Source organism: Bombus pyrosoma, linkage group LG7, assembly GCF_014825855.1.
Source record: "Bombus pyrosoma isolate SC7728 linkage group LG7, ASM1482585v1, whole genome shotgun sequence".
Lineage (NCBI taxonomy): Eukaryota > Metazoa > Arthropoda > Insecta > Hymenoptera > Apidae > Bombus > Bombus pyrosoma.
The window spans coordinates 6,360,854-6,375,974 of record NC_057776.1 but is presented as its reverse complement, the minus strand read 5'-3'; the positions used below and the strand labels follow the sequence as shown (position 1 = coordinate 6,375,974).

General features: G+C 32.8%; 1 protein-coding gene across 2 annotated transcripts in view; it reads left to right on the top strand.

Annotated features, from left to right (window-relative positions):
- Nucleotides 1-15,121, top strand: part of LOC122569705 (carboxyl-terminal PDZ ligand of neuronal nitric oxide synthase protein-like) — a 38,853-nt gene that overhangs the window by 1,744 nt on the left and 21,988 nt on the right. For both annotated transcript variants that reach the window (XM_043731162.1, XM_043731161.1), the window contains one exon: nt 7,890-8,037. In XM_043731162.1, coding sequence (XP_043587097.1) covers nt 7,930-8,037 — 108 coding nt within the window. In that variant the 5' untranslated portion in view covers nt 7,890-7,929. The remainder of the gene's footprint in view (nt 1-7,889; nt 8,038-15,121) is intronic.

Genomic DNA, 15,121 nt, shown 5'->3' with positions numbered 1-15,121 from the left:
GGATTTATGTGACCAATAATTATTTGTACAAGTATATTTTTACCGATGTACTTAATTACAAATTGAACGCCGTAATACTGTATTCGCGAACTTTATTTATTTCCTAAACTATGTTTCTCATTAATTGGCCACAAGTGACGACTTATGTGGCCAATTGTTCAGAGAGGTATATCTTTATTGATAACAACTTTCCGTATATTTAATTATAAATCGAACGAACTAATAGTATATTGGCGAACTTTATTTGTTTTCTAAATAAAGATTTAGAGTAGTAAGTTAATTGACTACATGTAGGGAGGAACTTAGATAGCCAGTTCACAACATACTACTGTACATTGTACATAATATACTAAATTAGGTTAGATTTTCTCATAGATCGTTTTCGTCGCGTCGGTTTTGTTTTCAGCTTTCGTTCTGCGGCGTACACCCAATGAGAAGCTGTATATCGGGACGCCGCGGTGTAAATCACGAAAACCGATGGATTTCGCACTGAAATTAACGACTCGTGCGAAAGTAGCGGGATACATGCTCACAGGCCGTAAAACGCGTTCAATAGCACGTGGGGTGGCTAAATGAGATTATGAGATCCTTCACTTTGACTCAGTTCCCAATGAGTCTCCACAACCTGCGAGCTCGAGCAATATTTATAAACAGTGTACGCTGAGTGATAGGTAGAAATTATATAATTTATAATCTTTTGTCGGGAAAAATTTTTTATTATTATGATACGCTAATATATCTAATATTCTTAGCGGTACATCTTCCTCTTTTTTATGAATTCGCAGTTGTTATTTAAAATCTTGGTTCATAAAACAGAAAGACCTTGATTCTTTTAATAGAAGTTTAGTATAGAACTGAAATTGATTCTTTTACAATCCCCCAAATTTAAGACATCTTTTAACAATGGAAAATAAAAATTTTTCCTTACATTTATTACTATCTATTATTACAATCAAATATGTATTATAATAATTTTAAATAATTATTTATTCATTATTACTACCAATATTATTGTTATTTTACAACCGCAGGAAATTTAACCACAGGACTTGATTTTATCATAAAAAAATATCTTTTCATACAATTTGTCGTGGCTATTTTGAAAAAGTAATGAAAAGCTGTCGTAATTGTGCGTCAGTGTAGAAATCAAGGAATTGGACGGGAAGATCGCGTTAAGGCGCGTTTCCTTCTCAGATTCTATTCACGATGGATGTCGCATTACAAACAGATCAGAGAGACGGATCGTGAAATGAGTATGCGGCGCGCGTTTACCGTTCCATAGTTATTGCCACCATAGGTGGACGCAGGTTGTAGCTACAAAAACCTTCTCTTTGTTTGATCGAGCTCGTGTGAACGCCACCTTAATTCAAGTGTGCAGAAAAGTTGCATCCTCTGGCGGTATTTGAACTCTGCGTTTAGACGCAATCGCCTATCCCTTTAATAATCGACTCTCTCAGGATTTTTACTGTGTAATTTTTTATGCACGACCGATATTAAAGGCGTATTTAATCCATTCCAAGAGATTAACTACTGTATTCATTTTATACCCGTCGGCGAGTGCTTGCCATACTAAGGAATTCGTTTTTAAATATTTCATACACAATTAAATTTTGATCATTGACATTTTTTTTGTTTGTATATTTCTCGAGGAAGATTTACGTATAGTGACTGTATTCTTGTTCTCTTAGTATTCTTTTTTAGTAGTTTTTTAATTTTTTAACCTCTTTTCTTTCAAGATATTAGTACCTTTTTTTAATTCCAATTTTCTTTCTCTCTCAATATGTTAACATATAACTTTTTAATCAAATATTGCTGAATATACTAAACTTGACTAACTTCTTTGAATTTATTTCTCTTATACTTATTTTTACGTATAAGGTCAACGGGTTTGCTTTCATATATTAATTCCGTTTTTCGCAATCAATATGCTCAAGTCTAGCTTATTAAACATAAATCGAACAGTACTTAATGATTTTCCATGTCTATAACGAACCCGTAACTTTCTAGGAATTATTTATGTGCATTAAATGTTCATTCACGGCAGATGTTCGCTATGATACCAAGAAAGAGTATGGGCATTGAATGCAAATTGTGTTTTCTTCGTAAAGCAATTCAGATTTCTTGTATAGAAGCATGTCTAATTTCAACTGATAGAGATACGAGCAATGAAAATTAAACATTACGGTTTTATGTACTTATACAGCTATGGGTTCCTACGATCACAATTAACAGATCTTAAGTAGTATCTTAAACAGAAGAATATAAATTAGCAAAGTTTAATAAATGTATAGATAAAAGAAAAATTTAGTAATATTTAATAAATTTTGAAATTTATTTATTCTTCTTTATCTGTAGAATCTGAGTAGGCATTCTATTTAGCAAATATTGTATCGAGATCCAATCGTTTTCCCCTAAGGAATAAGCTTAGCCACTCTTTTACCAGGAAATATTACTTTCTGGACTGCGATGATGTCAGAAACATTACTGTTCTTTTTCTTCGTCGCTCATGATTCCATGGATATCAGTTGGCGTTAAAACGGATGTACTAAAATTGCTTCCTATTCCGCCTTTTATCCATACTTGTTATTCATAAAACCTCTTTTCACATTTTTCATAGCATGCTTGAAATACCTTCGAGGAAGCAGGAAATACTTCTCTTCTACATTCCAATATTTCAGATCCTATAAATATACCAAGAAACACTAGCGCCATCTACTTTAACGTAATTAGTGTCTCTATAACATTTTTCCCTCACTTTAGCCGTTTACTTTGTAATAGCATTCTACACGCGTTTCATTAATGCAATAAAATACTTTGATCAATTAGCTTTTTCATGCTTCACAGATTCGGTTAAGGAATCAAGTATACATGTAGGTATATATGTACATGTTCCGCAACGGTCATGGAAAGATACGAAGGCGGATAAAACCGCAGCTGCCGCATGGTGTAACAAAATCGTTGGATGACCTTACTACGTGGTCCGAGAATTCGTTTACGAATGGACCCGGTGAACCGATCGTCGTGAATTCTAGTTCGAAGAATAAATCCAGCTACGACTTGTCCCTCTGATATAAGGTTCCCATCTATCGTCTCTTCTTTACCTTTGCTCTCTCGCATCTTCGTTCTAATCCCCCTCCATCTCGTACCCATGGTTTCCAAGGCTTCCTATAACGGGTGGGATCAAAGAATTATCATCATACACAGGGAATCATTGAAGGAAACTTTTGTGTATATATTATACGTGTTATATAAAAGATTTTGGAACTTCATTAGCAATGTAATGAGTAATGAAATGTATGTAAATGTTACGAGATATTTACTGTATATGTAAGTATATTTAGCAAAATGTTAATATATAGTATGAATAGTCATGATAAATAAGTAATAAGTGTTAAAGATAGTTTTATTGAATATTGAGGCTAGTGTAGGGATAAAAATAATGCAGATAACCTAGAATTATTTTTTATTCCTTTTATCTAATAATATTGTACGAGAAAGCTTTAACGAATTTGTTCAACTTTTTTGATTCCTCTTTTGCAGTCAATTCTTCCATTTCGATTCACACGTGACATCTGTAAGTTCTGCATGTGTGTTCCTCTTACTTGTTGAAATGAATCATCTTGGACATGAATCACAAATTCAATCGATATATTCATTCCCTTTCGCCATCTTCTTTAATTTCCCTGTTATATCCTTCTGATATAACATTTCATACTTGTCAATTTTTATATCTATACACACATTATTATACTGTTGTATATGTATTTTAATTAGGAGTACTCAGGACAGACTAAAGCTTTTAAAACAATCTTTGAAGGATAGTCGATTTTTATAAAGGTATTAGGAGGGGGTTAAAAATGTTAAAATGCAATAAGTTTAAGTAAATATGAAAGAAAATTTATTTTGTAATAGGTTATATTGAAAATTGTATAATATGCATTTTTAAGATACAATTGCTTTCTTAATTTTTCTTAAGATAATTCACTCCTTATATTTGTAATATGAAATGTATATTTCTTGAATAACGAGAAATACAAGGAATGTAATTCTCCACTAATTCGTGCCTGATTTTAGTATGTTATTTTATATAATATTTTCGTTATCTTCAGCCGTAGGTTAAATGCAACACACTGCACGTGCCAGGGAATGTAATTCGTGCAGAAGAGTTGAAGTCGAAAGTAATTCTGTTTTCGCAAGGGACTAATGGAATCACCGTCACGATAAAATCTTGCCAAGTACGATTGATATAGAACACTTCTCTGCCTTTTTCACTCTTCTCCCTGTTCCTTTCTTTTTCTATCTCATTTACTCTGTAAAGTAAAGTTGTTTCGCTCCTCGAGGTTTTATTTCTCGATTCTCACGCAAGAGGATCTTAGGATTCCTCGCAACCCTCCAACGTACTGTAATTTTCATGAACTCTGTGTATCCTTTTTGCTTAAGCTGTGCTGCGTTGTTAAAAGGTTGGGGTTGTTCGGAATACAAGTGTGCGGTTTACATTTATTAAAGGTTTATTAAGGGAGAATATACGGGAGGGTTCGAGTGTAAACTACTGAAATTGGATTTATTGGGGTTTTCGATGTGTTGTATACACATATATATACATAAAAGCTTTTCATGGTAAATATTCAAATACTTTTATGAACCACTGTGTAAGGATTATTGTTAAGGACTTCTACTTCTTTTCTATTGTTAATATATAAATAATTTAACACTTAGCTAGTCGATGATATTTTGGTATTTGAATTTCAGAATTTTTTAGACCGAATTTTTTAATTTTATAAATTAAAAAATTTTTTTTTGCAGTAGATGATGATTTTCATGCTTTACATGCTACGTGCATAGTTTCGTTAGAGGTTAACAACCTCTTTTAATTTTAGGCGACTTAAATTTAACAAAAGAAAATCGTGTTCTTGAATTCGCACCATTTTTCTCCCCTTGAAAAGGCTTTTCAATGAAGACTGAGATTAATCTTGACAAGTTTTGTTGCGTTTCAAGAATGATCTTATTGTTAGAATTTGAGAGAGACGAGATAGAAGAGGCAATTTATTATTTGCTCAACGATATTTTTTTTAATAAAGTAACTTTTGATTTTGAGATAACATCATTACAAAAATTAATCTTTTACGCTCGAAAGGCTCTCTAACGGTATTATTGAAAATTAAATAATAAATAATAAAAAGTTCTCATTACAGTAACATAGTTAACCTATAATCCATTACAACCGATCTAGGTTAGGTATTTATTTTACACCAATCTAATAATACGAAAACATACGAGGGTTATACACTCTCGGGATAAATAATGTAGAATTCTCCTCATAATAATACAAATACAAGGAACGTAAATTAATTTTTTAATCAATCAATGGCGTACATAAATATTAATCTTTTACACTTGAAAGCTTTTCTAAGTTAAGTAACAAATGATAAAAAATTAGCATCACAGTAACATACTTAATCTATATCCGTTCCATTCGATCTAAATTAGGAATTTATTTCCCATAAATCTAATAATACCAAAACACGCGCATACAGATTAAAAAAAAAAATTTGAGGGTTAGCTTTTATGATAAAGGACCGACCACCTGGCACTTCTCCACCATGAATGAGAGAGGACGAATCGGTGGGATTCGTGCATTGAACGCGGGCACAGGAAATCGGCGCTTATTCTCGGCCTCGATGCTATCTTGAGGCTTCGAGGAGCCTTTTTGTTCGACCTGGTACACAGCTCGATCAGAAAACGTCAGCCGTGCGTCAGCTATGCTCACGACTGACCTTGAACGCGGTACCAGTTGCAGCACGTGGATGTACAGGTTCGATCTTTCTTTCTTTTTGAAATCCCAGGCCTTAAATAGAGATTATATGTACTATTTTCAGAAAGTAATCAAGGCTCGATAACGTGGAAAGAATAAAAGTACGGTGAAGGCTTACAGTGGTGAGCAATCTGATATACTCAAGGTGAATTTATCAAGGTGATTTATTGCGGCTAGATTATTATGGTGGAGCACCTGGTGTGATGTTGGCAGGCTTGGATTTAAGAATCGAAAATAGAAAGAGAAGTTTAGTTACTTATGTACAACTATTTATTTTATTATTTTAATTTAGTAACCTGGCTGTAATACTTGATTTTTTATTTTCTAATCTTACTCTTATTGAACTTTCATGTCGTGAAGGTTGGGTTAATTATGACTCATGTATTTCACATTTCAATTTGTTATTGCACTTTTATTGCAAATGTATGTAGATTATAAAACAAATCACAGAATTATAAAATCTATAACAGCTATATCGGGAAATAAAAAGAATAAAGTATAGTATCCGGTTAAAGTATAGTATGTCTTTTCGGCGGTATTTTAGGCCGCTAAAGTCGAAGATGGGCGTCATTCTTCACGGAAATGAACTGTGTTTGAAATTCGGCCTTATGAACATATGGACGACAAAAATCTTCGCTGTAGAAATTCGCGTAAGACCGTGATCATACAAAACAACGACTTACTGTTCTTTGTATGATCACGGTTTAACGGCGGCGGCCGGAAAATAAAAAATAACTCCAACCTAATTCAATACTCACGAGTCAAATGCATACGCAGTATTACACCTTATTACACCTTATTTCTGTGAAGGGCGACTCTTATTTTCAGCTTCAACGATCTCGAAAACCCCTAAAGAGTGTCATTTTGGCCGAATATTTTGCAGTCCGGATACTGTACAACACTCTCCATATTATCGCTACAAAGTAAACATTTGACATCGAAATGTGGAATGATCCTAGTCATAACCAGTTGAAAGTCGAAGCACAAAGTTGACCCACATTTTTTATTCTGGGTTAGGTTATTCTTGTCGTCAGTCGAACTAATCTATTCGATATATAGTCGAAAACCTATCTCATCCATGAATTTTTACCTTTAAATCGAATATCAGAGAGATTAATAGGGTGGTTGCTACGTACAAATCTTCCGACATCGATTTCCTATCCAAGCTTAGTCAGTTTCCTGTCCGTTAGTCAGCAGGCTGAAAATCTGTGACTCGGTGGTTGCAAACATTCCTGCTTCCGTAGGCAATGATAAATGTCTGGTACCTCGTATATACAGATTTTCATATAAATACACATGATATAGTATTGATCATATGACGTAATATAGTTCTTCTGCTCACCTTACCTTTTATTTCAAACTTATACTAAAGTTTGTTTTTCTAGAAATCAGGAAGTTCTTTGGAAAAATTTTTGGTAGAGGAGTTACGACAGATTAGAAGAATTTCAAAGATTATAGTAGAATTAATCCACAAGATTTACAACGAAACGTGGTAATTCATTGCATATCACCAAATCATTATATTATTTTATTAGTATACCATTATGTTGAAACTAAATAATCTATTTGTTACAGTTAACACATTTACTAGTTACCACATTTCAGACTAACAGTTAATTGATTGTAATTGATTACCGTTTCTTTTTCTTGGAAACTAAATTCCGGTTCTAGAAGATTACTAAAGAGCGTTCCAAATCTATATTTTTCATAAAATGCGTTTCATAAAGTTTCATTTAATTAAAAGTTACCTATTTAACATCTCTAAAATGGAAAACATAATCGCCAAAAAAGAATCCAACAGCAGTAAGTCGTAAGCAACAGCGTCTCCAAATAATTTTTTTTTATGATCGTTTGGACAGGCAGGTTTTAAGTCGTGAAAAATATGTACGTGAGAGAACAATGTTTCTCAACTTAATCTTAGTCTGTAAACGTAGGAAGATAAAGAGGGTGCTAAAATAAGAAGGAAAAGGCGAAAATGATCATGACACGGTTAACAGGATCTTTATTTTTTTCAATAAAAATTTTGTGAGTGAAGGAACGATGATGTCAAACGATAATATTTGATATAATGTTTCAGCGAGACTGGACGAGCATAATCGAATGAAGCTGGGCCAAGCATGCCCTCTAAGAAGCAATACAATCTCGTGCATAATGACGAGTACGACACGAGGATACCACTGCATAGTGAGGAGGCGTTCCACCGTGGAATTGTCTTCCACGCCAAGGTAATCAAATATTAAACGCTTTCCGATTTTCACAGCCAGCGGCTGCCCACCGCCCAAACGAGAACTTGCGAGCCGTTGAGCTTCTCCCACTCGTATTCGCATCCCCAGGCAAATTCCAGGTCCCCACGTGACTCTAAAGAAACTGGTATATTACGTGTATAACGTTTCATTATAAATTTCTTTAAGAATGATGATAATGTATTGAGGTTTATGCATTTTAAAAAGTAAAAAATGATTTTCACTACTCCTGAATTATTGAAATTTATGAATATTCGAAAGATTTGATATCCAGGAGAGCAATTCTAAGATCGCAGGACCTTAAATTCGAAGAATATGAAGTTGTGGGATTTGTGTTAGAACAATTCAGTATCGTGGAACTTTAGGCTGGAAAATTCTAAGATTATGTAGTTTGGATCAGATCTAAATCTTGATTTAAGAAATATTAGGATGATAGGACTTAAATTACTACTATAAGATTTTATGAAGACATAATTGTATCCCTCGATTTTGAGTTTCCTGATTCGGAAATACGTAATATCGTGATGCCACCAGTTGAGTTTCATCATTTTGTAGTTACTTATCTGTCTTATGTTATTTAACTCTAGAAAGGTTTCTTTCTGGTCGTAGAATCTTAGGTTAGCACCACCTGAGTTATTCGTTCGTATAGATTATAGATCACGTTTATCATATCCTATCAAATAAGAATTCTTGACATAACCTTCCCTGTAGATACTATATATGTCGAGGTCTTAAAATCGATCAGCAGACGAAGTTTACATTTTAAACTCTTCGAATGTAGAACTGCTAGAAACTCGATAAGATAAAAATCATAACCTCATGTAGCATACCAAAGCTTAGTTTAATCTTTATTGAAAAACACAAATCATTATATGCAACCGTGGAATTCACTATATTCATTATTATTGCTAGTGGATGTTTTAATTTAAGACCTCGCTATATCAGGAAGGCTACTGTACCACGTCACATAACCTTAAAGGACATTCATATCGGCTTTCACAATTTTAGACATCCTTTGTATCGAATATCTCATAGTGCAAAACTTTCCTTTCTCAATTTACCATTTCTAAGATTGAAACTGTTCAATTACTCACAATACCTGTAACTATTATTTTAAATTACGGATATAATTAAGGATGTATTTCAATTTGTAGCTCCATTATTCACATCGTAAAAGCTCGAGTTTTCAATGAGAACACAGCGTGGTCCAGTCACGCGCCAACGATCTTTCCATTTTAAGTGAGTTCCGAGAAAATCGTAGCAAAGGTAGTAACAGTAACCAACTTTATCATGTCAATAAGGCGTAATTTCTGGGGAATGCCGCGTTGTCTTCTGAACACTAGCGGTTATTACAACTATAACATCGGAAGGGGACAGTTATTTCGCGGGAGGCAAACGTTAAACCTTCGAAACATGATCGGTGAAGAAAAGTGCTGAAATGAGAATGGAAACAACAGCTGTCTAACGGATATCTGGATTATGTCCGATCGTAGAATACACGAAACGGTAAAATTGTATGGTCTTCTATTTGTTTCTTTATCAAACAGCGCGAATATTTTGGTTTTTTATTTCGGTTGAAACTATTAATTGTGATGATTTTTGCTATCAGGATATTTTTGTTAATACTGGTAATATTCGTTTACATTTAATATCGAGTAAATTTTGTCATAGTACATTTGGAAGAATAATGTATGTATTTCATATGAAAATTGAATAAAGTATAGATTCATAAATTTTGATTTTAGATTAATAAAGTTTGGTTGTCAGGATAAAACTTCCTTAAATATTGATTGCAATATTTTTTATTTTTAATATTGTGGACATTTTATTGTATCACATTTGATAAAATAATTCACGTATTTTATAGTATATCAAAATTAAATAAATTATGGATTCATAAATTTTGTTAGATACCATTAGGTCGTTCGAAAAGTTTCTTTCGTTTTATAAGGAAATAATGGATGCACAACATTTTCCGTTTTGTATTATTTTATCGAATTACGTATGATCCATTTTGTTCTATCAAGATAAAGATTACAACGTTCGACAGATTAGGTTTCATGTTTGTATAAAGATGCGTTGTTGCAAAAGACGCGTCTGTAAAAGAAATACACTTTTCGGACAACCTAATACAATTTTTTTGTAATATATAATTTAGTTTTTGGGCTTGCAGTTTATACTAGTGTAGCTATATCATGTGAGTGACTGAAGTTCCGTTCTCTGGCGCTTTCCAATTGTACCATGAAGCCATTCACGTTGGTCCCGCTTTCCCGAAATACTTGACGAGTGACGCTGTAATTTACTGCACAATTCGGGCCGTTCGAATGGCCGCATAAAACCGCAAGTGTTTCCAAGAAACTGAAAAGTGTATCATTCCGTTACGCCGTTACGGAAGCGATTAATCTGTTTGTTGAGAATATACGGGGTGATTTACAAAAAACAAAGTCGCTGAAACAACCACCAGTATTATAATTTTCATAGAACAGTTAAAACAATTCAAAAATAATCTAAATAAGAATATTACATATTTGGATTTTCAATATCCGTTAGATGTAAATTAATATTGAATTCTTTTCTTATTTTTTAAAATATTGTTACTGTTTCTTCCATTAATAATTGCAACTCAAGAATAGGGTGCGCAATCGTTACAAATTTGTTAATAGATTTTTCTTTTAAAAGTTTTATATTGCTGAAATAAAAATTGAGATACGCATAGTATAATAGAGGCTTTATATATATTATATATTGGCTTATAAGTATAGTGTCTTTATATAAATATCATTCTAAAACATATTTATGCAATTTTAATATAATTAATCCAATCATAGAAGAAAATACTTATTTTATTAATCAATATATATCAAGGCCCATTTGGGTTTATACACATAGTATATATAGATTATATACTACTATATTCTCTTAACACACAAATCGGTCCCAATACGCCTACGCTTCATTTCAATGTATCCCTCACAAGTCACGTGACTTTACTCCCGCTCGCAGCACGAAAAATGACATTGATCAAATCCAGGTAATTATTGTAGTAATGATTCATATAAAGAAACAATTATGTACAATTAAGTCCCATAGTAGTCTTAGCGACAGGTGATAGGACTAAAAATCAATATTCATTCACTTCTTTGAACAGTACACGGTTATGAAACAACCTATAACCTCTATAAATCATCGGCAACTGTAAGAAAAAGTGAAGAAACTTAGGTGTTTAATCGATGACTACCTACTAACTGCAACAATCGCGACAACAACGCGACAGAGCGAATATTTTTGGTTACGGTACACAAGCGGGGAGAAACAGGACGGTGACGTCATTGTGCACGTGTTTATTCGAGCGCTGCGCGTTCGTTTCTCAGAAAGGTTAAAGCTTTCGCGTTCGTAAGCTCGTAAGCTCGTAAAGCCGCACCGTAAAGCGGTCACTTTGCGAGGGAACGTCGCACCGAAGCTATTCGCGTCGTTCTTCAGCCGTTTCTCTCTCAGTGACGTTTGGCTTTCCGCGCTGTGTTCCAGCGCCGATGTGGTCCCCTAGAGCAGGCCCACTAACTCTCTGCTAAATGCCATGTGACTTGCAAGTCACATGTCTGTATATTTTTTCATGTACATTACATTTTCAAGTTTTATTTCCCTTAGGCAAATTCGCATTTTCGAGAATATAATTAAGATGCTAGAACGTCCACAGAAAATTTATCTACCAAATACATATTACGGAAAGGATTTATATATTTTTTCATACTATGTACATTTTGTGCAATTTTGCTATTCTACTTTCCTATAAATGCATAAAAATTCATAGTCTATATTGTATGTGTCAGTATAATACTTTTATTTATTGTATTATTTATCGTATTGTATTTATTGAAAATTAAGGTGAGAAAGCAATTGTAGTTTCTCCTTTTTATATGCAAATGTACTGCAATGTAATTATCATATTATAAGGGATAAGGTAATCATTTTTCTTTCTCCATTTTCGTGGGATTGGATCTAAATTAGGATTCTTGGTTCTAATATTTATTTTCACTTATGCAGAGCTGGAATATAAGTTCTTTTTATTGTTCCTTTCCGTTTGTTTTTTTTCATTTTTGAACTCGTGCAAATATTTTTTTATTGTTTGTTTTCTTCTCTTCTCTCTCAAGATGCGTTCTTTCATATGAAACTGATGGAAGTGGCTTCACAATATTTTGAATAAAATCCTCTTTAGAATCTATCATTTTTTTAGTGTGTATTATCTTTTTTCTTTTCTCTAAATTTTTGTTTTATTCTAACTGATGGTTGTATTTTCTGAATATCTTTTTACAATTCAATTTCCTTGATTCTTTTTCAAATTTTGTTTCTGTAACTGTATTTCACCAAACAATGATGTATTTTATAAAAATTCATTTTTGAGTCAGATCTTTTACGTTTATTATTTTTTTTTGTCTTATTAAATTTTACATTGTCCCCTTTAATACATGTTTTTTCTTTTTCTCGTACGGTTTCAATGTAGGTCGAACGAGCCCGATTTTACTAACGCTGTCTTCTCGTTGGATTTACTAGAGTTTACTTCCTAGCGATTAATCTTCGTTTTCCTAAGTCCAGATTTTTCTGGATATATGTATACGATTTACTTCGAATTTTGAACGATGAGAAATATAACATCCTTCAAAGCCGTCTTCGGATCTCTAAGCATTTAAATTCAATCTTGCACAATGCATTCAGCAAAGTTAATAATTCGATAAATCAATTCTTTGAAAAAATCTCAGTAAAAAATTTCTTTTATTATAATTATTATATATGCAACATTTCTTTATTATAATTTAATTTTTATACGAATTTTTTTACTTTACTACATATTTTATTTTTCCTTGGTATTATAATATACTTCACTGTGACTATAGTTTAGTGTATTGTTAACAAGGATTCAGAATACAAAAATCAAAATACATTTCGCTGAGTGCGTCCCACTTTTCCGGAGAAATTTTTCGCCCTAGTAAAGTCACAATAATTTTAGACACGGTTGATCCTCTTGGCAAAGACGTTCGCGTTGCGTTTCTTTCATGCGGTACGAATATCCGGGAAACTTGGTCACGGCCCGATCATAGATACATTATACCTTATCTCCACCCCTATGTGTTTTTCACTTTAATATGGAATGCATTTTCTACCCTCTTCTCGAACATTTTCTGAATTTTTTAATAGCATATAATGTTCGATTCAGATTATTAATTTTTATTATTTATGCGTAAAACTTAGGCTATGCAGATCAATCATATTCTCTTATATTAAATGTTTTCTATATTAAAGGTTACTGAACTTCTAGATTACTTTCTATTCGCTGTATGTATTTAGGTTCTAGTAAATTCCAAATAATCAAAAGAATAATCTCTATCGAATAACAATAATAATTTAGAAATGTAGTTTAATAGAATAATTCAACTGTAAAAATCTATTAATCAACTTACAAATTTTTATTATTATTAATTTCTATTAATTAAATTCTTTTTCAATTAAATTCTTTCTTAATTTAATTATTTCTGCTGCACAAGTTTTCATAGTCCCTAATTCATTTCTTACAGTCGCATTTGAATTTCTCATAATACTTCCTATATGTACATCTATACTAGCTTTGTCACCTACGGAATAGAAACACCACTTACGAAGAATTGCTTGCCGGCGCAGCGCAGCTGTTAAAATATTTAAAATACTGCGAAGAACGGCCGATTCACCGCGTTGCGCTCGCGATCAATCGCGAATTCGAGAAATTCGATCGTTTCTTGTGGCGTGTGTGGGGATGACCACGTGTGCATTAAGAACACGTGGCCAGGTCATCGTTTCAATGGGGAAATTCTAAATGCGGCCGCTTGGTCGCGTTCAGCGCGTCCTCGTGTACGATCTATGCATTCTATATAGGGTATACAGTTTAAATAGATATAAAAAAATCTCAGAAATTATAAAAGACAGAAAAGTTATAGGATATCAAAAAGAACAAGTTATACTGAGAGTTGTATTGACCTTGTACCGACTTTGAAATACCCTGTAAAAACACAATTATATTTTTAAGATATACGGGATTGAAAAGTTAAAAAATTGAAAATTATGTTTATCTTGAGGAATTATTATATGTGTCGTTTAATATAGAAAAGGACATTATTTTTCTGTATGTGCAAATATTAAGACTTCCAGGACAGTTTTTATTCCCAATACTACGTGAAGTGGTTCTATGGTGTATTTGTTACGTAATTCAAATAACTTTCCTCTTTCGTTTTCATTTTGAAACCTCCAGAACTGTTTAGTTTACTTATTTCATAACGGAGGAATCTGTTCTTTGATCTCGTTAGAGTCGATGAAAAATCAAAGAAAATATTTATTTTTTTCTTTTTGATCTATTAATTTTTATTAATCTCTTGGTGTTCCATCGTACATCAATAACCGAGCTACAACAGAACGATTTATTCACGATTTATTCTGATAAATCACTGGCCAAGACGAAGCGCGTCACTGCATTTAGCGAACCTATTTCCGGTTATCTGCCTTTGATCTTTAGTTGGTAACCCCCGGCAAGTCGAGCTGTTTTAGCGTTCTCAAAACATTGGTAGAAATCAGATGTTCACTACCATGTCTAATAATCCGCTTTTTATTCTGTTTCAATCAGAATAGAAATTTCCGATTAAAATAGAATTAAACATTTATAATTGCTATCGTTATATTTCAGAATTAAGATAAAATTGTTCTTTATAGCAGGTATAGAATAGTTCAGTTTACAATTTTCTACACTTCATAAGAAAGAACAATTACATATATTCAATTCAACTTACATTAGGATCTTGATTATTATCCGAACTAATTATTGTTTGAATAATTGAATAACTTTATTTTCATATAACATTTTGGACGTATATCGATGCTTGGTTGTTAAATATTAAATGTCATTTTTCTAAAAACCACCTTTTGATCAAATACATTCATTATTTGAATCAACATGGCAGAACTGGTGGAGGTAAGTCAATAACTGCTAGTCGGTGGTATGGAAAGCAACGAGTAATAAGAAAGCCAGTCTGTCTCTAATTCCTTCTCT